This window comes from Chaetodon auriga, chromosome 22 (genome assembly GCF_051107435.1).
Source record: "Chaetodon auriga isolate fChaAug3 chromosome 22, fChaAug3.hap1, whole genome shotgun sequence".
In the NCBI taxonomy this organism is placed as follows: domain Eukaryota; kingdom Metazoa; phylum Chordata; class Actinopteri; order Chaetodontiformes; family Chaetodontidae; genus Chaetodon; species Chaetodon auriga.
In genome coordinates, this window is record NC_135095.1 from 16,924,919 (window position 1) to 16,951,234 (window position 26,316).

Here is a 26,316-nt window from a genome sequence, read left to right on the forward strand (position 1 = left end):
GGTCCCTCAAAGTCTCAAATAACCTAAATTTAAGTCCCTAAAAATTATATTTCTTAAAGACAGAGATTTTATCTTGTTCAACATTTAATAGGAGGCTTCTTGGTTCGCTCAAGGCTTAGATTAATACAGAACTGGGTTAATACAATATGCATTTTTTATTGCATCAGCCTCACTTCAGAGAATTGGACTGTCCCTTGCCACTTTATTTCCTATTTCCTTGTGTCCTTTTTCCTTATTCAACCCATTTAGAGTTTGGAAACTTCCACTGGCTGCGTTCACTGCAACACAGGCTGATTTTATTAGCTGTGTTTCTTTACTTTCTGCTGCAAATTGGCCTTAAACTCAAGCCTCATTGCTATAAAGGGTTTAAATTTGCCTTGAACCTGCAGATACTCTTAAAAGGAAATATGGAGGTGCAGATGACAGATCACAGAGGCCCTCCACAGTAAGAGAGCAGTAGATGGCGCCAGCCTGCAGAGCAAGATATCCACCAAAGGAGCCCACTTTAAACAATTTTCTCCACTCCCTTTTCTTTTTCTTCCCTCCTTTCTGTGATTCATCCATCCCTGCAAAGCCACGGTGCTACTGTTACACGCCCAGGGCACAACTCTTGTCTGGCCTCATTAAAAGATCAAGACAATTCTTAGCAACAGTTAATAAATCTTCAGGGCAAAGATCTCTCTTTACTCCGCCACGCGAGTTCATCTGTTATGCTCTTTGGTCCTCTTTTAGAAGTCTGTGAAAAAAATAACAGAGAGGCGCAACAAAGAGTCCGTAGCTGTCGTACATCGTGGTTTCAGGGGAGTTTATCAACTGATTTTTGACTCACCGGCCATCTGCTGGATCCCGCTGAAGGCTCCGAGGTTACCGGAGGAGGTTGCCTGCTGAAGCAACTGATGGCAAGAGAGACAGAGAGAGGAGGCGAGACAAGGCAGAGAGAGGAGAAGAGGGAGAAACAAAGTGAGCTGCGTGGAAACCCAAAGCTTAACACACGTCTCTACAACGCTACGCTGAGAAGCTAAACTCATAATGAGCGGGTTAGCAATGTGGTTTTTGCCTCAGTGCTCGATGAGTAAATGAGCTGCTAATATAGTTTGATCTCTCCTCTAAGCAAACACTGTTTGTATTCCAGCACGATTCTTCCAGACAAGTTGAGCATGAAAGCTCTAATCTAGCCGACTAATTAGATTCCTAAACAAAAGTGGAATACTGATGCTGTCAAAAACTCATCCTTCAAAGACTCGAATTAACAGCAAATTAACATCTTGTTTCTATTGTGTGTGTGATTATTTTTCTTCCAGAATAGAGCTTAATCTTTTCAAAAGACTGAGAGAGAGGACTGAAAGAGCAGAAAAATCTGGGAGTCCAATTCACAAAACACTTTTTATCTCATTTTTTTTCTCCCCCCCTCAAAAAATAAATCAATATCCAGTGAAGGAGGGGGGTGGTGGTCTTTGAGGAGACAGGTGCTAATAGGATCAAACAAATCGAGAATCGGATCCCAGACTTTTCAGATGTGGATTTTAAGGGGAGTTTAGGTTGTTAATTTAGAAACTGAAGAGCAAGGAGTCAAAGGTTAGTGGCGAGACTTTCCACAGGAGGCCTCCTGAGCCTGAGGAGCGCAGGGACGAAGGGAGAAAATGAGGTTTCTGAATCCTGCTTTAAGACAAAAAAACAAAAAAACGCCGCAGTCAAACGAATCAACCGATGTGGGTCTCAGATGCTGTGCAGCCGAGCCTCGGCTGCACGAGTCCTCAAATTGGGGCTCAGCGGACTCCCGGGGGTTCCACGCTGTCCCCAGCGGCTGTTTTTGCTTAATCCCACGAAAAGTCATAAGAATGTACCACAATTAGTGAAAGCATCGGAACGACTGCTGCAAAAACAAGCCTCGCTCTCAACTGCTGCTTCCATCCTCACTGTCTGTTTGTAGCTTCATGATAACACACGTTTCCTGTTTATCTAATGGATTTTTAAATGATTTACTTCACTTAAGAAGCAGGAGAACAATAAGAAAACGCTTAATCCTGCAGTTTATGTGAACATCGACTAAATTTGGAGATACAGTTGTAGTTGTCAGAGGTCCAGAGACGAGTCCTAGAAATGATGCTTATACACAACGTGATGGTTCGCCAAGTACATATTTGGATATTTGGAAATGTTTCCTCTTTTTTTCAGTCTGTAAAGTGCTTCGCTCTGAAAGGGAAGGACAGCAGAGATGTTTGCATCCCTCACGCTGTCAGATTTTAGGCCACAAAATCACTTTGGCTAAGTTACGGAAAGATTGTGGGTTTGGTTAAATACTGAAAAAGCAAATACTCCTCCGAGTGTTTGAAACTTTGGGGTTCATGAAAAAAACATTTACTCACTGTGGTGATAAAAGAATGGAATCCAGATGACACTATATTTATCTAAAAAGGGATTCACTGCTGCAGATTAGTGGTTCAACCCCGACTCCAAAAAAGTTTGGACGCTGTGTATTTAATGTCAGAGCTCGTCAGCTTCATTGGTTTTTGTAAATATCTGCTTATTCTGAATATGCAGCAACACGCTTCAAAGACTGGGGAAGATGTGGAACGCTCCAAAAACACCTGTTTGGATCATTCCACAGGTAAACAAGCTCATTGGTAACAGGTGAGAGGATCATGATTGGGTATGAAAGGGGCGTCCTTATGTTTTTAATAGAGTCCAGACAGGAATCAGGGTTTTACGTAAAGGTAAATTCAATATATCGATTTTGTGATGTTGACATAATACGGCTGATTATTACTTTGACTCCTGTTGAGAGAATTTTCCACAAAGTCCTAAATCAGAGTGAGACACGGGAAGCGAGGCTGTGCGTTTTTCTGCTGTTAAAATTTGGAGATACTAAACAGATTCTTGCTTCTCAAACATCATCCAGAGACCTCATTTCCTACAATCCCAGAAGGAGGAAGGAGGAGAGGAGCAGCGACAGGAGGAGTTACAGAACAAAAGGGAAGGATGGAGGAGGAGACAGGAGGCCAGCGAGAGTATTTTGGGATTTTTCAAGTTGGGTGTTTTCGACTGGGGCACTGACTGCGGCGGCGTTGGCCATGGGGCTGCAGTAAGGGGTGGAGGAGGTGATGGTGGAGGTGGGCGACGCGGCGGCTCTCCTTACAGCCAGATACTGCGGGGTGAGGCCGCCCAGGCCCGTCAGGCTCCCCCAGGTGGTCGCACTGTTGAGCTGCTGCATCTGCTGCGCCAGCTGCTGCTGCAGACGCCGCTGCTCCTTGTCCTTCTGCGTGTCGGCAAACTTCACCACGATGGGAGACGAGCAGCCCTGCGGGGGAGGAAGAGGAACAGAGGAGAGAGATGGAAAAGAGGAAGAGATGAAAAGGAAGAAGGCAGATGGAAGGAGAGAAGAGAAGAAAAAAAGAGAGGATGAGGAGAAGATGTGAAGAAAAAAGAAATGGAGAATTAAGCAAAAGGAGTGAAGAGGAAAAAGAAGATGAGAGGATACCAAAAGAGGATGATGAAGAAAAGGAAAGTTGAGCAGGAGGAAAAGAGAGGAGAGAAGAAGTGGAGATAAGAGGAGAAACAGGAAAAGGAGGTGAAGAGGAGACAAAGATAACAAAGGAAATCAGGCCTGTGCTCGCACACACAGAAAGAAATAAAATACATGATGATCGCAGGTAGAAACACACTTTAACATAAACATGATAAACAGGCTGAACACAGTGTAATAAAGGCAAGAAAATTAAGGTTTTTATGAGGGAGGGGAAAAGGACAAACACACACACACACACACACACACACACACACACACACACACACACACACACACACACACACCTGGAAGGAGTCACACAACACCAGTGAACACACACTCCTGTATTAACAAACTTTACATCAGCACAGAGAGCAAAGAAAAAGTCTATTCTCAATTAAAAACGCCTTATAAAATGATCCCCCCCCCCACACACACACACTCAGTGACACGGGGCGCACACACACACACACACACACACACACAGTCGCACAGGAAACTTGACTCTAAAGCCAGTGGGCTTTCTTCTTCCCCCCATAAGGGCTCAGTTATCTCTGAGTCCAGAACGGTTTCACCAGAAACAGATTTCCCGAGTTCTCCAACTATTTCATCATCTCACATGAAGAGAGACTTGATGTGTGTGTTAGTGTGTGTGTGTGTGTGTGTGTGTGTGTGTGTGTGTGTGTGTGTGTGTAGCAGAGAGAGAGAGAGCGGTTGATTGGGACGACCAGAAAGAGAGGTTGAGAGGGCAAGAGGGAGATTTAGAGATGTGGACAATCAGAAGAAGTGTGTCTAATTGTCCGAACGCCTCTTCCTCAGAGCGGCAGTGTGTGTGTGTGTGTGAGATGAATGAACTGTCACACACACACGAGAACATTAAAAAAACCACAAAACACAACGCTCCTGATGAAAGTTGCAGCGACGGCTGAAACACAGCGAAGCTGAAGCGAGTCATAATCTATCACACCACACCACTGCTCGCACAGCGCAATCAAAGCCTGACTGGGGGCAAATCCGCTGGAAACAAAGGCAACCTGCCACAGGAGAATAAAAACCTTTTGATTGAAACATTTAGTTCGAGGCACGATCCGCGCTCGGCGGGGGAGCGGAGGGATCGGGCTACTTTGCAGATGGCGCGGCGCGCAGTCGGAGCTGAGGTGCATGTCGGGCGTGTGGGTGAACGGAGGCGTGACGGCGAGGAAGCAGGTATGACGTTTCCTTCTGCACGTACAACTCCATCAATGCAGTTATGGAAGTTTCACAGAGCTTTTCAGAAACTTTGTTAGCATGTTAGCATACTTCCCAGCATGCACTGCACTTGAACTGAAGCCTTTCTTTCTTCTAGTTTGAAGGACTTTTATGATGGAGGTTTGTTCTGCGTGTCTTTCCTGTATGTAAGGCTGCAGCTAATCATCATTTCCATTACGTTAGTTTCTGCTCGGAAGTCTGAAACAAGCTAATGTAAAATCATATAAATCAGAGAAAAGCAGCATTATGACGTCTGAGAAGCTTGAAGAAGGAACGTGCTTAACGCTGTGAAACGTTCCCGGTTTGGTTCAGTTTATCAAAAGGTTAGAAGAAACATGTTAGTGACGTACACACAGTAACTCGGTGAGTGTAGTTTTGGAACAGCGGGCCTTCACAGCATTGCGTGTTTCTTTTTAAGGTTTGCGGGCTTTTGGTCCATTTTTGGACATTTTTCGGACGATCAGAGCTTTGAAATAAAAGGCTGTCGGACAAAACGTGGCACCAAATAATCTTCAATGAATCGATTTGAGATTAGAAAAGTCTTCTTTTTTCATTAAAACAAATGAAGCGTGGTGATTAATACTCCCCGGATCAGCTAACTGATGCTAACTCACCAACCGCACGGCAGCACTGCACTTTCAATTAGTCTCCCAAAGCATCATGGGAAGCTTAGTGCTAAAACTCACTGTTTTCAGACGCAGGAGGCGATAAAATCCACGACATTCATTTGTTTGACTTCACACTACCTGCAGATTGCAGCAGACAGAGCTGCAGTGTGGACTTGCTGCGCTCAGACATCAACACTTCTGAATTGTGCAGACCTTCTTTTCCTCATGAAGTGTCCTTGAACGTTGCTGCTCGCGGTCCAAATAACAGCATCTCTGAGTTTATCAAGGCAACTTGAAAATAATAATATGTAGCACAGTTGGAGAGATAGTCAATACGCCTGTACATAAAGCAGGAAAACTGAGCCGCCTTTGACATCAGAACCAATCCGACTTCACTTAATGTCTCATTTTAAGGCGGCCTATCAAATCAAACACCTTTTTTTTTTACAGTGCACCTGTCTACGCGTGTGTCTCCACGCGTGCGACCAGACAACCCCTCCTCCGACTTTATCAGCCGAGTGAGCGTGTCTCCTGTCTGACGGCGGCTCGGCCGTATTTACTCCGTCTCTCCGCCGTCATTTTCCCTCTTTATTCTGACCGCCGACAGATAAAGGAGAGGAGACGACGGGAGAATTGCATTCGGAGGGAGAGTGTCAGTCTGGGGCCGCGGCGCTGCAGTCGATTCCCCCTGAGACGGGAGCTCCCCATCCCTCTCTGCTAAATATCTCATTACTCCAGCTGACACCCAGCGAGCGCCGGGAAATGCGGTCCAGAATGAGAGTCCTGCCCTGGGAGAGGGGCCGAGGGCCAGGGGCCTCTACGCTCGCTGCTGCTGCTGCTGGTTCTCCCTGGAAGCTGGGCTGCACTTAAAGCTCCCTCTGATTGGTCGGCTGCCAACACGTGGAGGCAGCTAATGCCATCTGTTCGCTCAAAGAAACAAACCATCATTGATTTTACCGTAGGGGGATTGTTAATAATTCATCATAGATTAGAAACAGCTTGAACTTTCATATATCAAACACTGTGTGACGATGGTGCAAATCAGCCACGAGCGAGACGAAACAACGTCGCCGTCCAGTGAAAAGCACGTATTTCCAAATTAGGTCACAAAAGCCAAAGGATTCATCGTAAAGTTGTAATGCTAAAGAATTTCATCCAATTAAACTGCATCATTTCTGCAACAGCCATCTACTTCCTGTGATGACCTCTCTCCACAGTGGCTTTCCTTGTTCGTGGCGGGGTCCGCCACTCCTCTGCTGGATTAAAGCGCCTTCATAAACAGTTTTTGACTGGACCTCACTGAGATCAGCCGTACTGCTGGGTGAGAGCTGGATTAAGTTGCCGCTAATGCTAACACAACACGGAGTACTTTGTTTGTGGCAGTTTTAAAGAACGCAGGGAGTATTTTTACTGAGTATAACTTCAACAGGCGAGTCAGAAAAATCTCCACTGCTTTAAAACCCATTCGATTAGCTCAGTTTCTTAGGAGCTCTTTCAGCCCAGCACGCTGAGTTTTTCTAAACTTATCCACAGCCACAGTCAAGGAAGCGTCCCGGCATGTTATTACCACACTTGAAGCCTTTTTTTTTTTTTCCGTTTCCATATTTGACCATCTAATGGTTATAGGTATTTGCTGCTGATGGCTGTCAGTGAAAACGCTGCCGCTGGGCGCAATTACACCTCATGTTGTGTTAAACTAAATCTGCAAACCATCTGATTTGTTGTGAATTGGCCACTTTTGAACACAAACAGCAGGGGGCAACGTGATGACTTTACCTCTCTATGGGCGCCAAAATATTTCATGGGACCCTTGGAGACTGTTAAAGCCTGAAAGTGCGCCGCTTCTATTAATATCAGACGGCTAATGCTATCGAAAATAAGAATGCTAATTTGGAGGCGTGAAAAAGGAGCCGCTGCTTTGTCTTAAATGGTCTCTGATTTGAAATATTTGGACAATAACAGGTCATTAACTCAACGCTGGAGGTTCAGCATTGATTTGTTTTTTAGTCTATTTCGGGAGGCAGATTTTCAGCTGCAGACAGTCTCCCATGTTGCACAGCTTTCACATCTTAAGAAAATAAAGTGCCTGAAGTCTCGCAGGAACCTTTCTCACCAGGAGACGTTTCTGCAGGGAAAACACTCCTTTCTGTTATTTTTGTCTGTTTCTCACAATGTTTGACAAATCTGCCACACTTGGATGTTTATCTTTGCGACGTATATCCTGAACTTCGGCTCATCGAAGGCGCTGGATGCAATGTTTTCATCACCTGGCAGGTATCGATTATCCCTTCCTTTAAAATCCTCCAATCACAGTTTCATCTGTGCTGTAAGGACACCTGTGATTGACAGGTGGGCTCTACGTAGGCTGACGGCGTGACAACCTACAGTTGAGAAATGACGCTGCAGACGAGGCAATAAGCACCTGGTATAATTATGGCACTCAAATTCATAATTATGTAATTACAGCACATGGATCGTTGAGAACATACACCCGAGCGCCGTCTCCAGGCTGAGGTTTGACCTCGTCTCACCGTCCACAAACCAAGAAGTCCAACTTTTGCCTGTGACAGAAGTTACTTGTGATCGACTTAACCAGGAGTTCGCTCGGCTAATAAACCCGAGCGCGCTCCCTGAAGCCAACGCTCTGAGACAACCGTGAAGACGGCTTTACACATCACTTCCCATCTCCCCCAAAATGCCGAGACGCACACACGCAAACTGAACTTATAAGCTCCGGTCCGTTTACCTTGAAAATCAATCTCTCGTAGCTTTCAAGAGAGTTTATGCGCTCTGAAGCTTCTCCATTTCATTTATTTACCCGTCACATAGCCTTTAAATGTCAAACCATGTGATCTCCAGCTGCTAATAGAGAGGCGGCTCGGTTAATTACTGGAGTTTGTGCACTGAGGCTGACTTCTTTGAGCACATCGCTTTAATGTAGAGTCCCAAAAACACGGTCCATACAGACACCTCGCCCACCGATGGTTTCACATGTACATCTGAACCCTCCTCGTTACCTATAACTCAACTTTTCCCAACACAATTTACTGTTTATTGATTTAGTTTCAACGCAGTTCGAGGTCTTCTCGGCTGATTTCTGCTTTGTCTCATTTTAACAATTCTATCCAAACTGTAAAGCACTTTGCTGCTGTGCTTTAAATGTACTATATAAATTAATTACCTCGCCTCAATGTTGGAGGACCACGATAGAAAGAACAGACCGAACACAATTCAGACGATCTGATATGACAGAAAAACTCATGTTCCTTCGACAAGTTCTTTCATTTAAGTCAGAATGATTAATAAGGATGGAGGATGGAGCGAGGCTCACCACCATCATGATTGGATGAAGGAGATTACTGCATGAGTTCAGGGACACTTCAGAAAACTGCATCTACACAGCATTCAACAATACAACAACCCAGCAACTCTCAACTCTTCTAGACAGCGTTGATTCAACCTTTGACTCATTTTAGAGGAGGCAGTTTGTCGTTGAAACACCTTTTACACAAACTAAAGCTTAAAAATGACCATAAATTTGAAACAACGCCTCTCAAAAACTGAACATTATAACGTCAATGAAAGTCTGTAATAGTGGCAGCTGAGGGTATAAACCAGTGTTTTGTTGGTTGTTGGTGAGAGTCGTTGTAATAAAGGTTGCATTCAGACACTGTCAGAGTCAGACTAACAACCTGTGGGATCATCCAGCCTTACGTGGCGTCTCGCACACCATCAGCCTCTGATTAATCTAATCTAATATTTTCTTTCCACTGTCGGCCTTTCTGCATCTGTCTCCTCTCTTCGCCACAGTTGACAGATGTGTTTGTCCGCTCTTTAAACACACGCCGCTCTCATGTTCCCTCACGCTCTACTTAAGCTCTCGTCTGCGTGCGCCTGAACGCTTGTGCATTGGCGGCGGGGCTGCGTGCGGCGGCGAGGGCGGGATAATGCGTGAGCGGGCCTCCGGTGTCACGTGGGACCAAGAGAAAGGTGGGAACCGAGATCAGAGTTGATGGCACGCTGCACAGGGGGAGCCGAGCGCCAAATGAGCGTTTATAAAGGGAGCAAATAACGTAAAGCACGAATCGACACAAATGCAGCACAATGAAGCGAGCCCACTCCTCTCCTCGTGTGTCTTTGGAGGTTCGACGGTGAATTACCTGCCTCGCTCATATCCACTTTCATTACGGCCTGACATTCAGCGAGCACGCGTGTTTGTGTGTGACGTGTGTGTGTGTGTGTGTGTGTGTGCGAGCGTGTACCTGAATGTCACGGCGTAATGAGAATGGATATGACAGTGACAGGGCCATCAGCGAATGGACGGCCCGGGCTGCCTCCCTTTTTCCTGCTGACATGTGGGGTGCGTACGTGCCCCACACACACACACACACACACACACACACACACACACACACACACACACAATCTTGCTCTATCTAAGACAGTGGGGTGCAATAGAGCCAAGACAATAACCAAACTCTATTTACCAGACCTCATTCCCTCATACGGACCCGAAGTAATTACTTTTAAATTGCAAAACTGAGGAACATTAACAAACGGTTGCGGCAATTTAGGTCCGCCTGGGGCTAGACAGCTTGTTTTCAAATGGAAATGAAGGTATTTTGCCATTGTCCACTGCAATATCGTTGTGTTATGGTTTAAGGCTTTTTTCTGCGCGCCTGATAAAAGCAAGGGACACTGGCAGTGTTTACCAGGCCCATTGTGGCAGACGAATGCTCAGAGCGAGGATAATTCTAGCTTAATGCTAATGCTGTCGGAGGAGAGTGTCACTCCCTCTGCTCAGAAGACAGACATGCTGCTGCTGCTGCTGCTGCCGCCGCTCGCCAACATAAATCAACACAGACACTTCACTGATATTCGCAGTGGGACAACACAAACAGAAAATCCACACGCACACACAGACGGAGGGAGGAGCATGCGTTTTCCCCATGTCAGGGTCACAGCACATCAATGGCAGCCATGATTATCATGATCAGCTCTAATGAGGGGGCTACGGGGGTGAACGCCACTCGTCTTTTTTTCTTTAACACAGCCTGTTATTACCACTTTTTGTCTCTCTCTCTCTGACTCACACATGTACACGCACTCACGCTGGTCTTATACCATGTAATTCTCTCCCAATCACAGCCCTGTCATCCTGCCCCGCCACCGGCCTGACAGTGTCGACAAGGGCGCCCAAAAAACACAAAGGAGCCGTGCCCATTACGGCGCCGCCGGGGTCGCCGTGCAGCTGATGAGGTCTGTAACACCACCTACCGCTGCGGCTGCTGTGTCAGAGGTGCTGCTTTCTTTGTCACACTTTTGAGACTTTGCCAAAGTTTGTCCTCATTGGGAGGACGGCGAGCGAGCGAGCGAGAGGCCGTCTCAGAAAGTCGGTAACAGCGCTGGCTTCTCTTTGGTATTTGATCTGTTAGCCGTTAGCTTGTCAGATTAATGCAACGCACTGGCTACGCTCACTGGGCTTTGCCTCTTGCAGCACAAGATGCTAATTTCTCTCTTTACTGTACTGCAGCAGAGGGATGCACCCCCCCAAACCGCCTTAATTTCATACCAGTAACTTTGTCGAGTTGACACTTTATGTTACGTTATGCTATTTACTTAATATTGTAATTCTACCGCTGCTTCCTCTTTCTGTCTGTCCTTTGTTCATTAAGGGTCTAAAGCTGGAAAACCAAAAAGATTTTACACCCCTTTCAGTCAAATTTGCAGCGATTTGATTTGAACGACACGTTTTCATCGATTTCATCGTTAATTCAACAGCTTACAGAACGGCTGACCAAGCACAGTTAAAAGTGACAAGACTGTTGTTTGATTTCTATTTGATGACATGCTGGAGGAAGGTTGAGGTTTTATTATGTTTATGTATAAAACATGTTGTGTTGTGCTAAACTAAACCGCTCTTAACGGAAAGCAAGACGCTCATTTAATCCGTCTATTTAACTGAGACTTTCCATTCAGGTGACAGCGCTCACATCCTGCTGGAGGTGTGACGAAAACGCTGCCTCGCTCAACCCGGAAAGTGGTAAGAGTGACTTGTGCAGAGAGGCGACTCAGATGTTCAAACATATGAAACTGGGAAACATTAACAGAGACAGGAAGAGGAAGAGAGAGTTGCAGAAAGGGCAAGAGTACAGTACCTCCATAGTCTGAGACTGGTGCATGGCTTTGATTGCATTCTGTGCCATAGCTCTGGTGGAAAACGTGACAAACGCACATCCTGTAGGGAGGGGAGAGGAGGAGAGGAGGGAGGGATGGTGGGACAGTGGAAGGGAGGAGGGGGAGGGCAGAAGGGCGGGAGGAGGAGGAGGAGGAGGAGGAGGAGGAGGGAAGACAAGAAAGAACAAAAACAAGACAAAAGGGTTGGACACGTCGTTGTTATAAAAAAACCCAAACAGAGATTGATACAGAGAACAGCTCACAGGCGGACAACAGTGTTCTCAGTCGCTGTGGAAACAACAGCCGAAAAACGAGCACAGTGTCATGACAACCACAACCCGCCCCGCCCCGCCCGACCCCGTCCCGCCACCCCGCGCCATCCGCAGCCACGGCAGGACATCTGAGACAACCACAGTCGCCGTCGGGGCTCGGGATCGGCTGCTGCCTTCCCGCCTCCCTCCTCCTCCTCCTCCTCTTCCTCGTCTCTTTCTGTCACTGTCTCTTATTTTTCCCTCTCGCTCCTACACACTGACCGAATTAGTCACACCTGAATTCAACCGCTCTCCTCTCTCACAATCCAACAATGTAAATCAGTCCAAATTTGCATGAAAGCGATTTGAATTCATTTGGGCCTGTATTGTGCGTCTGATTGGGCGCCCTCTTTCTCTCTTTGTCAAACGGGGAAGAGATGCGGTGGCGGCGGCGGCGGCGGCGGGGTGAGCCGGGACGAAATATCCGCCGGGGCTCGAGAAGACGGGAATCAGATAGAAAATCACATTAATTCAATCCACAGAGAGACGAGGAGGAGATGAGAGGAGGTGTGGTCGACCCCCCTCTGTGACTGACGCTGATTTTAGCCAATCAAGATCATCGCAGCCAGGGGCGGTTTTAGGGGAGTTTGTTATTGGTTGTTTGCAGGTAGGGGGTGATGCAAGGTTGTGTTTGTCTGGCTGCTTAGGGAGTGATTAGAGGAGATAATGTGAGAAGTGCTTCAACAACCCCCTGGACTAATAATATGCTAACAAACTCACCAAGCCATGTTAGCGCAGCCAGGCCTGAACTGATTACACACATGCTCACACACACACACACACACACACACACACACACACACACACAGACACAAACACACACACACGGTCAGGTTCGGCTGGCTGACTCGCGGCTTGGCAATAGGGGGAAACACTAATAGCCTGGGTCATCAGATAGACTCTGCCTGGCTGCGTGGATGGGATGAAGGGGCAGAGAGGGGGAAAAGGAAATTGTGAGGATGGATAATGCCACAGAGAGAGAGGAAGGACAGATGCTTTGAGGAATAGATGCGATCATTGTCCTCTTCCACCTCTATCAAAAGCCTGCTGCTGCTGTGATAGAACGAGGCCGAGAGTGACGGATGGTCAGTTTTCCTCCTGCTTTCATCCACCACACAGGTTTCAGAGCGAGGCTTCTCCCTGAGAACACACAACGTGTCCGCGTAGAGGCCACGAGTAATACAGTAATACTACAATCATGTCTTTTGACCGCTTTCAGAGCACTTTTATAGATAACCTCACTGTGTGCATTGAACAAAGTTTAATGTGCCAGGTGCTCTGCAGTAGACTGCTAATAGTGCTAAAACACTTAAAATGACCCTATAGATGGTGGAAGGAGCACAACAGTGTGTCAGCGCTGCAAAGCCTCTTGGGAAGGAGGCTGAGGTGAATGGTTGGGTGTACAAAGCAACCGACTGTAGTTCCCACCTCTGTCCAAAAGTTTACGACGGTTTCTTCTAACCATCGCCACAATGTTAGTCTAATTTTGCGTAAACTCAACGCTGGGTTCTGTGGATCCCTCTCTGACTGTAATAAAGTAGATTTATTTGCCTGAACTTAACCAGAGTCAAGCCAGAAAAGCTGTTACGAACTGCTTTTCCTGAATGTAAATGTCCACAGAGCACCTTCGTTTAAGTACAAAAAGGTTGAGGTTGAGGCAGGAACAAACAGGTAACAGGTACTCTGGCCAATATCTGCAGTATCTCAAAATGATTATTACTTTTAGCTGGATGGACCTCCTGTATGAGTATATTTGACCTGCTTTTTTCAGTTTTTACATCTTTCCCAACTTTCATAGAACTCTGACTTACCATTAGCGAGGTAAGGTGGTAATAAAAGAGACTCAAGGTTATCAGATTCTGCGGTCTGACCTAGCAAACACTCTGATGTGTCCTTTGCAGCGCCGGGCTGCTGTGCTAGCTGGTCTTACTGTAGATAGGACATTCGAAAAAGGGGTCATTTTTTTCAACTGATTCAGGGGACTATCTATTTTAGACGGGCCACAATCTGTCATTTAACTTCTTAGTTTGTAGGGAGGTTGCCCCATCCACTGCAGAGGAGCGCTGCCCCAGAACTGGATCAGTTCTGGAGGGGGCTTCCATTTGGGTTAGCCCTCCAGACTGGTCCTGCTTGGTCCTGACTCTATTTATAAAGCCGGTCATTACAGCGTCATTGGTTGTCATCTAATGGAAACTCCTGGGTTCGTCTCCAGTTGGCAGAATACTTTCCCCTCCTCACAAAACCTTCCTATCTTTAGCCAGTTTCTGCAGCTTGATTCTGCAACACTGATTCACGGGTGTCAAAGCTGCTGATGAAAAAAACTTCAGAAGCCACGCTTTCTGGCCGGTTGGTGCGTGTCTTATTTTTCATGGCAGAGAGATGGGACGTGGCTTGAGCGCTAAAAATACCTCACGGGCCGCATTCTGTCGTCAGAGGAGAACCAAACAGTCCTTTAATGAAAGTAGGGTAGCTCCCAAGGCCCAGCCATCCACTGGTGGTGTGATCCATATTTTATTAATAGCGGGATAGCAGAGCGCTCTTCTGATTGATACCGCGGTTTAATAGGAGCTCAGCAGTGCAGCTAGGTGGGACCGAGGACCTCTGGGACTTGCAGGCACATAGAAATCCTTAAAGACCTATTTATTTCCAACCTGGTTAGGGTTCCCTATTTACCAGCCTGACCCGAGCTGGACTACCAGCATTTCCTCTTCGACTTGCGTCAGCTGCTAAGTGGTTTATATCAGTTCCACGGAAACGAGAATCTGGCCATCACATTTGAAATATTCATGAGGACAAAAGAGAGGAGCTGAAAAGGGATGGAAGAAGGAATTGGTGAAGGGAGGGAAGGAGGCCGACGTGGGATGTCTGGGAAAAAGAGGACAAATTGATGCAAGAGAGGATTCTAGGACAGCCAGGGTGAATAGATAGAGACGGGGAGGGTGGTGCTGTTTGGAGAAGCAAAGGAGCATGGGAGTTTGAGTAGTTTAGTTTGAGGCAAAGATTGCTGCTAGATAGAGACAACCTTGAGGAGAAAGAGAGAGAAGACACATTGAGAAAATAAGACTCAAGTCAACGATAAAACATCCATAACGCCCGACAAGCACAGAAAAAAATGACCAACAGATCTACATTGAACCTGCGTGACGATGACAATGACAGCTCGAGTGACAGGAGGAGGAGGAGGAGGAGGAATAGGAGGACAGAGAGTGTCAAAAGCCCCTCCATCTCCTCAGCACATAGAAACCACAAAGGGGAGAGGGAGGGGGGAGGTAAGGAGTATTGGGGGGATAGCAGAAATGAGGGGGGTGGGCAGGTGTGTGTCGGAGGGGAGGAATGGTTGATGATGGAAGGGGCCCCTGCGTTACTACAAGGGCTATTCACGGAGGTACAAAAGCTGGGACTGGATTGATTTAGAGGCAGCTGGGAGTCACATTTTGACCTGACGATGCACTGAAATGACGATTTAGAGCATTTTTTTGGGTCGACAAATCCAGCTGGTTTTCTTTGTTTAGACCTCATTATGTGGCCTCAATGTATGGCCATTTCATGAAAAACATGCGATAAATCCATCAGGTCGACTGTTTGCCTTCGACTGCTGTAGACGCAGCACAAACTCTTCTATAAATCAAGAGATTCTGCCACTTGGAGTCATGATTAATTGACTTTGGATCAGCTTCCTGCCAAGTCTCAGAGCTCTTCTTTGAGTTGACAGAAAGGAAGGATCGCTATGCATTTCCTGTGTTTTCAGGGCTGGAATTCGAGCCGCAACGCTGCGTTAGTGCCGATTGATTTGTGTCTGTAACAACAACACTGTCTGGTCAGATTCAGATTCTTTTTGCTTATTTTTGAACAGAAAATTTCTCATGTAAATAAAAACGTTGCCAAATTTTTCACAAGGTCTCGCATTGGCTGCATTTAACATCTTCTGTGAAACCAATAAAAGCTAAGGTAACCGTACCAAAACCCATGTATCAAGCAGATTTTCAAATCGTGCCAATGGATGCTTTGTGTTTGTCTTTTCCAGACCGAAGAAGGAAAAGAAATGGCTGCTATAACTTGGCTTTGACATGGTGAAATATAACCAACCCATTATATCCCCTAAATACAACAAGCAGCAGCAGCACATCGACTGATCTGGACAGCTGGTTTCAAAATGCCCTCAGCCTCACTGTGGAAGTATCAAAGAGCTTAGGACTGGCTTACGGTGAGGCTAAACTGGAACGGCAGGGAAGGTGGAGGATATCAATGGAGGTTAGGAGGTCGGGTGGGGGGTGGGGAGGGGAGGGGGTGATCTGGGGCTGAGGCTGAGAGAGCAAGAGGGGGAGAAAAAAAGAGAAAGAGAGGCAAAAGAGATATATAGAGCGAAAAGGAGAAGCATGTATTAACAGTGGCCACAACGGCCTCAAGATGTCGCTCCGGTTCATTTGTATTCACGTCTCAACAAAACCTTGAAGGAAGTCTTAACCATTTTCAAGAAGCAGCTGGTTGAAAGCAGGATCTGATATAATGTCTGGAGCAGAATGCAACATAAAAGCTCAGTTTCACTGTTCAGGTCAACCTAGAACCTCCGATTCACTGAGAAACCTTTCAAAGCTTCAAATACGAGGCAGCACAAGGATGTTTGGTTTGAAAGGATTGTTTGTACCCTCAGTCTTTGCTACAGGCAACACTGGGTCGCACCACCCAGTCATTCTGCAGGGATTTTGAGCTACAATATGCAGGAAAGAAGAGCACAAATGCCATAATTTAATGCCCTGACAATAAATAAACTGATGAACCCTGAACAGAACCAACCAGTCACCATTTTACACTTTAAACTTTCTCTGCAATTTCTGTATTCTGTGGCAAATAGAAAAGACACGGCTGTATGTAGGGCACTGGGGACAGAAATGAGTATCTACCACAACAATTGTACATTTTATCATGTGGACCGCGTCACAGTAGAAGCTAGAGGTCTTCACGGGTCGAACGAACCCAAGGACCCAAGACCTGACCAAGGACAGCAACCAGGTCAAGCCAATTTCTACCGCCGTGGGTCCCTTGTCTGTTTAACGTTTACTCAAAACTGGTGTGTGTGTTGTAACTTTTGGGCTCTGTTTGGGTTCAGCCATGAATTTTTGGACAAATGACAAGATAGCACGCAGCATTTTTTGGGCTTTCTCCTGCAGAATTTGATGACTTTTCACTGGAAACTGTAGACACAGGGAAGCAAAAGAGGCCTGATGTTCGGCTTCTTTTCACACTCTCACTCTTTCTACTACCTGGGAAGGACAAAGACAGAGCTACTGTCCCGTGAGCGTGAATGGTTTGAGGTCTTTACACATCTTTATACATACTGGACAGGTGCTGGTCCCCTGCACCTCGCAAGGTGTGTACGACAAGCTATGGTTGATCAGGGTCCAACACGAAGTCCGAAATGCACGATTTAATGACTCTATAGTCACCTAATCTGGTGACCATCAAGAGGAAAAATATTGCCTTGTCTAGTCGTTATGTCTAAAGATAATTTCAGGTAAATAGTACGTTTTTTGAAAAGAAGCAGAGCAATTTAAACCAACTGTCTCCTGAAGTTTAAGTCTCCAAAGGTTTTTTCCTGTTTCCTGCTGCAGGAAGACACTAATCACCACAGTTTACAGTAAACAACGTCTTCCTGTGACATTGACAGCTCGGGGAAAACTTCCAGTAAGAGGCAGCGAACAGAAAAACATGCAAATGAGCTGCTGATTATGCAAAATACTTTGATGTAAGTAAAAAACGCAATAAATGGTTAAATTAGAGGTTTTAAAAGTCATTTTTTCAACAGTATTTAAAATAATGACAGTAAACAGATAAAGTCACAGTTTTTTGGGGGTAGATTTATGCTAAAACTATGACTTTAATGCAAAAAGTTCTTCATTTTCTCAGACACAGACCTTCAACCAGCCGACTCTTACAGCGACTCGTAAAGACTTCCTGCAGGATTTGAGTCCAGACACAATGAACAACAGCTGCTGGAGGCCGTTCTGGTGATAATATTCACGTGTTGAGCGTTTCGTGTGAGTGGAAGTGAGTCGGAGAGACACACACCTCTGCTCAGTCCATCGGGCCCTCTGAGGATCCGGCACTCCTCGATCTGTCCGAACGCAGAGAACATGACCCGGATGTCGTTCTCGTTGCACTTCTTCGACACCATGCCGATGAACAGCTTCCTGTCTTCCACCGCTGCAGAGCCAAGAGGAAGGGCAGGAAATGAATAAGACAGAATGTGATAACTTGCTAACCCTTTTTGACATAAACTCAACTGAAAACAGCACAAAGACAATATAGTTAATGTCTGAGCTCATCATTGATTTCTGTAAATATCTGTTTATTGTGAATCTGATGCAGCAACACGTTTCACAGACTGGGAAAGACGTGGAACGCTCCAAAAACACCTGTTTGGAACAGGCTCATTGGTAACAGGTGAGAGTGTCATGACTGGGTCTGAAAGGGGCATCCTGGAAAGGCTCAGTCGTTCAGGATGGAGCGAGGTTCACCTCTTTGTGAACACATGATTGGATGAAGGAGATGAACACATGGACTCAGGAACGCTTCATACTGACTGCATTCTGTTGCATTCATGCTGAGAGTTAAATGAGAAGAATCACTATTTATCCTTTACTTTCTTCTCTACTTATTAAAAGAAGAAAGTATAATGTGTTAATCATCTTGAGTCTCAGAGGTGCCGGTAGGTAGATTTTAATACCTTTGCAGAGAGCCATGCTAGCTGTTTCCCTCTGTTTCCAGCCTTTGTGCTAAGCTATGCTAACTGGCTGACCATGCAGACATGACAGTAGTATCGTTCTTGTATCTTGAGGATATGTGCAGTCGTCAATCTGCACTGAGCAGATCAAGCGAGACAGGATGTCAGACACAGGAATGGTGTCGAGAATCCTGATCATACATCAACAATAAAGGCAATTAAAGAAGACAAAAAGGGAAACCATTTAGCTATGAAGCCTACTTATCCATGGTAGAAACACAAATATTAAGGAAAAACGGCCAAATCAGCAAAATCTGAGCAAATTAACAAAATGAGGTCGCAAAGCACTTTATTTCTGAACCTCTCAGGAAGAAAGCCGACACAGCCGATTCACTGCTAAAACAGTGAATTATTCCTTTAACTGCACAAGCTTCTCACTGCGCTGCAGTTCACTGTTTCTGAAACATATCGAAATGACAAAAAAGTGAAAAAACAGCGACAGAGAAACAAAGATTGGTCAGAACAAAGAGAATGAATGAGAAAGAAAGAAAGCAAAAAAAAAAGATGAAACAAAAACAGGAAAATTTAGAAATGTGGAAAAAATGGAACGAGACAGAACAAAACACCGATCAAAAGAAACAGACAAAGAAAAAGAGGAGAAAGAAAAAAAGAGAGTGGGAGAGAGATGAACACAGACAGAGTTCATGTATTTCATCATGCCATCTGCGAGGCTCTGATCAATGTCTCATTATCACTTCAACACCGACTGCTCGCTGAGACGCTCCAGCTTGTCCTCTCTCACCCTCTTCCTCCCTCCACCTCTGCTCCTCTTCCTCCTCTATCCCCCGTCTTCCTCCCTCATGGATTCCTCTCTCGCTCCCGCGCTGACACAATCCCTCCTCCTGCGGTGCAACGTCGAGGAATGCGAGCCGGCTGCAGGTCGGCGCTGAGAGAGTCGGGCCGAGTTTCGGCGCGAGCGAGGTCGGAGCGTGACTTCGCCATCGCGCGCAGAAACAATATGTGTGTGTGTGTTTATGCGTTCCCACCACATTCAATGTAATGCTAATCCAATTCATTTTTAATGAGGAAACTGTCAGCTCTTACCGCGAGGCGAAAGAGATAAGCGGTCTGTTGCACTCTGGGAAATCAATAGCGCACTTGTTTATTTTGCTGTTTGAATTGTTTGTGTGTTTAAAAAACAAACCGTCGGGATACGCTGCCAAGATAAGTGTTGTTTCAAAAAGCTTTAACTCCTTTGTACACAGCGTGCGAGTGTGTGTGCGCATCACTCCAGAGGAAGATTACCACAAGTCTAACAGCAATGTAATTAATTTACTCTGCGTCGATAGAAAAGAAAGAGAGGAGATATCGTTACAATTGACTGTTTCTGTTTTTCGGACGAGGCGTGCAGGCAGGCGGGCGGGCGATAAGGCTCGTAAAGCCGGCTCTGGGATGATCTGGAGTCAGCTTTGCATTCGGGGATAAATTGGCAGGACTGGCTTCATGCTGAGCTTCAACACCAGACGCCAGGAAAGTTTAGTGGAGAGAAAAAAGATTTACCTATCGTGTTATCCCTCTGCGCTACTGTACATCTCTCCATCTCTGTCTCCTCTTCCTCCGCTGACTAAACTAATAAACCTCTGAGCAGCCATTCGTCACTGTTACAGCGACTCTAACACTGGGTTTATTAAAGGTCATTACCTTTAAGTGGATGGATATGCTACGTATGGTCCGCTCTATATTTCACCATTCTGGCTGTGAGCAGTGGCTGCTTTATTAAGTTCCACCGTCGTTACCCTGACGGTTATGTCTTATAAAGTCGTATTTTGCCATATTTCAGTGGAGCAGATGATGGCTTTTAGAAGGATTTCTCTGCTGCCGTGCTGGATACTGTCATTTTATTGTATTCCCCTGCAGTGGACAGTGATAGAGCAGAAGACTTATGATGCTACTCCATCGTGTAGCCGTCAGGAAAAATGAAGCCTTTAAAACTTTGTGATCTACCTGCAACTGGATTTTAATGGTCAGCTCATCCAATCATGGTTTCATATTCTGCTCAATTACTCATCTTTCGGGGTCAGCTCACCCAAATTGCAAAAACACACATTTTCTCACTTAGCCATGCAAATAATTTCAGTTTTATTTAGCAGAATTTCCAGATATCTGCTGCCGAATAGCCCACAGATGCAACAATTTGAAACAGGAAACTGTTTTCCCTCTAAGGTCAAAACCGTCAGCAGAGAGGTCTCCGGATGAGAAGCACGAGTTTGGCTCGGCTTTATTTGACTTTTTCTTTTTTGTTGTTGTTGGGCATCGCAAACAAAATTCAATTTATCCTCAGAACATTTGAGTGCCTGCAGAAGCACCATGTGTGAATTACCAAGTGGGCCCAGGAGGTCAGCGGGCCCCCGAGCGAGAGCCTCATTTCAGAGTGAAAGGGCAAAAAGTCCTGCTGAGAAACTGAAGCAGGAGCAGCCTGAACGTTCACCTTCAGCTCGTCCCATTCTGATTAAAATGAAGCATCCAGTCTCTCAGAGTCTGTGCGCAACATTTTGGTTTAGTGTCGAGCAAGCGACATGCTGGAAGACATTAAGAAACTGCGGTCACATGACCAACAAGACAAAACCCGAACAAGAAGCCTAAACGCTGCTGAGGCAAACGGGAAATTACATCATGTAATTTTTCCATTCCGGTGAACTGACCCTCAAAGCCGAGTAATTGAGCAGAACCTTAAAATAGACACCGACAGACTAAACTTTAATAACATTGTCTTTGAGTTTCCAAATCTGCACCAACTATCGCTGAACATAACAAATCTGACAAATTACAGCGAATGTTACTGCGGCGTCAAAATGAAACCAATTAAAACTGATTGCAGCAAGAGAGCGACAAAACTCAAACCTTGTAAAACCGTCTTCAAAGACACGGTGAAATGAAAACACTTGTCATCCTGTGTCCCTGCATTAGCCGCTGTTGTCCCCTTTCACTTCCTGGGAAACATCAAAACATTTCAAATGACTCATCCTGCGCTTGAGGGTGGATGCATACATTCATCCAGTCAAACAGACGCCTCTCATCACGTAAAACTACACTTGACTTCTTTAGCTCGTGGGCTGCGGCGCTGCAAGTAGCCGCGGGGTCAAAGGTCAGTGTTTATATTTAAATTCATTTCTCCCTCTCGTGACAGGTGAGGGAGGCGCGGGTGGAGACGCAGCCTCACGTCCCCGCGCTCCTCCAGAGACTCTGCGATTGAAAGGTCACGCGCACTTCAAAGCGATCAAACGAAATCAAAATCCCTCCTGGAATTACGCTCCGAGGCGAAAAGACGCTTTGAGCGGCGTTCGCTAAAAACGAGACCACCCAGCCGAGCCGGCGTGCTCGGGGCTGGGCGGCTCAGCCGGGGCGGGGAAGCCACGAAGTCTTTGTAGCTGGACGTCTTTTGGTGGGATTTGTTGACAGAATACCGGCGGGCTCATCCTTTACAGGCACCCTGACACTTCCTCTGCCTACAGCCTCCTCGTTAGAGTGAGAAGGAATGGAGAATGAGGCTCAGTATAGGAAATCAATTTACAACTGGATCTGCAATATGTAGTTTGGAAACGGAGTGTGTGAGACACTTTAAAGCGAGTGTGTGTGTGCAGCGAGAGGAGGGTGTAGGCAGCATGTTTGTATGAGCGAGCAGCCACAGGGGAGAGAGGCGGGTTCACCAAGAGGCCAAAACGATTCAACTTCCACTGACCTCCTTCTGAGGCACCTTAATAATTCATCACACAAGTATAAAAATGTATTTATATATATTAGCACCCCCCACCCCCCACCCCCCCCTCCTCTCTGGGTCTCTCTCTCAGTCTTTTACCCCTCGTCCCGTCTGCAGCCGGCAAACACACCAGCCAGACAGCTATTACCAAGCAAATTCAAAAAGGCTATTGATGCGTGTGTGTGTGATATTGATGCGTCTGTCAGTGTGTGTGTGTGTGTGTGTGTGTGTGTGTGTGTGGCCACTCACCGTTAGATTTCTCACTGTCTGCAGGTTTCATTTGAATAGGGTGGTGCATCTGTGGAGACAGAAAAGAAGGAGGAAATGTGTTAAATGCTGCATATACACACACGCAGGAGCACCGCCGGACGTCTTTATTTCGGCTTCAATCCAGATTTGGTGTAAACATGCGTTCGTTTGGAGGCCTATGCGTCTCTGTTCGATATAAAAATGTAGTTGCAGCAGGTTTGGTTTTGCTGTGCGTGACACAAATCTGGCTCAGCCCTAAAACACCAGAAAAAGAACAAGCAGAAGGAAAAATAGCACAAAAAAAAGACAAGAATGAGAACAAGATGAAGAAGAAGAAGCAGTCCAACACCAGGAAGAAGAAGAAGAAGAAAAACCACTAGCAGACTAAAGTTTCTGATCACCTTGTCCCAAAACCAGTTTAGCTAGTTAGCTAAGAGTTAGCCAGCAGCTAACACCAACACACACAGCTGTGACGACACCGACAGTCGTGACAGGAAGTTCAGCTTGTGACAAGCAATTTCAGTTCCCAGAGACAGGAAGTGTTTCCGTCCAATCGCAGACTGCTGGCTGACGTCGTTATGTCCGGCCATTTTGTTACGCTTGTGATCGTAATCTTTAGGTTAAACTGAGTTCTTTGTCAGGTACGGCTCACACCTGGCTGAGATTTGATCTCCATGTGATCCAGATCTACTTCTGCGGTCTGGACGATCTGCTCTGCATGCAGGCGCTGCACAGCGTGCATTTATTTACACTGGTCAGTACTCAGAAATGAGACATGCAGGTGCAGATGGCACGTTCACACCAGGTGTGAACGGGGTCTAATACTTGCTTTTACATTTGTCATCTTAGATACTGGAAATATGTCTGATGCTCCCAAGAGGCAGTTCAATGGAGCTGAATGATGGATGTGTTTTTAAGGTGGTGGCTCTTCTTTTATGGAAAACAAGAAAACACTTCACAGCTGAGAAGAGATCTCTCTCTCTCTCTCTCCTTCCTCCTTCAGTCTCTCCTCCTCTGTCCCTTTTTTATTCCCTCCATCTCTCTTTCCTTTATGGGAGATTATGTGGCTGTTTGATCTGCGGAGAGACGAATGACAGTGATTCTCCAAATCTAGCCCGGTATCAATCACACTCAGAGTCAAATACCAGCCGTGAGTGTGTGTGTGTGCATGCGTGCATAAGTGTGTGTGTGTGTCTGTGCGAGTGTGTGTGTGCCCTGTCTTACCCATAACGCCCCTTGGCTCAGTCACGCTGTGACAGAAGGCTTTGATCTCGCAATTCTATCACACACCTTTATCCCAACTCTCTCCCTCTTGCTCTCTTCCTTATCATCCTCACTCTCTGCTTTTTTTTTCCTCTCTCAGACCTGTTCTCTCTCTCACACACACACACACACACACACACACACACACACACACACACACACACACACACACACACACACACACACACGCACACACACACCTCATCTGTCCGTTGATTAGTACCCAAACCAGCCTGATGGGGGCAGTCACTGGTGAAGGAAACAGATTTTTTCTGTTTCCTTCACCAAAGACAGATGGAGTGCAAACCTGAACCTGACGCAGCTTTGCAACCAGCCAATCAGGGTTATTTTTGAAAGTCATGTGATTTTTCTGATGATTTGTGAAGGCAGAGATGTCTACAAAGAAAGAAAGACAACAAGACAGTAAAAGACGGGAAGAAAGAAAAACACATTTTAAAGAAATTCAGTGACTTTTTGACACTTTTGAAAGAAAAAAACAGGTTTAAGTGAAATTTAATGACGCTTTGATTTGCAGTTTGCAGGGTGCAGGTTGCATCAGCTGTAAACGTCGGCAGAGTCAAAGAAGGAGAAGAAGAAAGAAAAACAGACATCAGAACTGCAGGAAAAGTAAAAAGAAGGAGAGAAGCAGCAAAAGGCTGATTACTGGACGCTTTGCTTAGCAGTGTGCGAAGAATTTTCATGCGAAGGTGAGAGAAAAACCTCGGACAAGAAGCAGAACGTGAAAGAAAAGAGAAAGTTTGAATGAAATTCAAATGAAATTCAGTGATGGTTGAATGCTTTAACTTGTACTTTGCAGCGCATCGGGCACAAATGTCCGCATGAAGGACGAGAGAGAAAAGAGGGAAAAATAAGAAAGAATTAGGAAGCATGAAAGACGGAAAATCTAAAGAAAAACAGCAGGAATAAAGAAGAAGAATGAGAGTGAAAACGTGAGCGAGAAAGACTGAATCAGCCAGAGACAGACAGACAGAAGGAGGGAAGAGGGTCAGGGACGCTGGACAGACAGGAATAGTCGATAACCCCTGAGGCTGCAGTCTCAGTACAGTATCACTAACACAAGGACAGATGCAGGGACATGGATGAGGTGTGTGTGTGTGTGTGAGTGTGTGTGTGCGCGTGTGTGTGCTGAAGCCACATCAAAACAAGGAAAGTCATGTCAAAGCGAACCTGGAAGCCACATCAAGTCAGTTCTCGTTAATCCATTTCAAAGTCTGTCCTCTAAAGGCAAAAAACAAAACCAGAAAAACAAAAGCGCTGACAGCCACCGCGCGCCGCCGTCATTCACTCCTGAAAAGCACAGCCAAAAGCTGCTGCTGCGCACACACACACACACACAGCTACACGCCCACAAGTGTGTACAAACACACACACAGGTACAAAAACTGTCTGGGTTTCAGGCGTCTCCTCCTCAGGTCTGTCTACCCAGAATGCCCGGCGGGCGGCGGTGCTGCTGGCATGTTTGATCTCGGCGAGCTCCCGCTGAGAACCACAATGCAAGACTCTCCTCCGCTATCCCACAATTCCACAGTGCCGTTTCTTCTTGCCTGGCAGGCCCACAGCCGCGGCCTGCCATTCATTATGCGCTCAGCAGGCGCCCGGCAAAACTACTAAGTCCTGACTGCGCTCAGGCTCATAAAAAGCACAGAGAACCGAAAACTTCAGCACGTACGGCCATGTGTGCAGCCGGCGTGATGCTGCGCTGGCATTTAGCTTCACAAGCGTAGCTGTCTAGTCAGTAGGCTGCTTAATCTACTTCCTGTTTACCTGTTACGTCCTACATGAGACTTCATCCTTCCTCCGGTCCCGAAAACCTCTTTTCTCGCCTCTTCCTCGGCGCTCTGACGAGAGCCTGCTTTCTTTGATGAATCTTTAATTGAAATGGTCCTCGTAAGCCACTCGAAACCACTGCATAATAATTAATCAGAGCACGATTTACAAAACACGGAATGAAAAAAGATGAGCTGAATGCTTTGCAGGGCAGCTGTACAGTTAATGACACAAAGTTAAATTGAATGTAATTTCCTGATGTTTGATTATTACGTCGTGAAAGTTTGTCTGAGCTTTAAGGGTCTTATTATCTGCACGCAATGCATCCGCAGCGCACTTGAAGTAAAGTGTCACCATTTGTTTTTAATCATTTTCAGAGCACTTGAATTGCCTTATTACAAACTGCATAGTTCAGTTCTGATTGACTGAGTCATACTGGGCGACGCCGTAAAACACATGATAAATGCACACCTTTGAAAATCGATTAACATTTAATTTACATATTAATGTGCAAACTGAAAGTCACCACTCACACTGCTAATAATGACTTGCTAAGCCACCATGTTGTCCCACTGTTTAAGAATTACATTGCTGAGAATAACAACTCCGTCTTGCTGCTCGACAATAACCGCAAAGCATTGTGTTCGATTTATTAGCTGCTACGAGGTTGTTTATCTGGATTGTGGAGC

General features: G+C 46.0%; 1 protein-coding gene across 41 annotated transcripts in view; it reads right to left on the reverse strand.

The window, feature by feature from the left end:
* celf2 (cugbp, Elav-like family member 2) overlaps nt 1–26,316 on the reverse strand; it is a 179,177-nt gene that overhangs the window by 17,896 nt on the left and 134,965 nt on the right. For all 41 annotated transcript variants that reach the window (XM_076722781.1, XM_076722784.1, XM_076722769.1 and 38 more), the window contains 5 exons: nt 22,577–22,625; nt 17,916–18,050; nt 11,520–11,599; nt 3,137–3,298; nt 830–893 (listed from right to left, as the gene is read on the reverse strand). In XM_076722781.1, the coding sequence (XP_076578896.1) occupies nt 830–893; nt 3,137–3,298; nt 11,520–11,599; nt 17,916–18,050; nt 22,577–22,625 (490 nt within the window). The remainder of the gene's footprint in view (nt 1–829; nt 894–3,136; nt 3,299–11,519; nt 11,600–17,915; nt 18,051–22,576; nt 22,626–26,316) is intronic.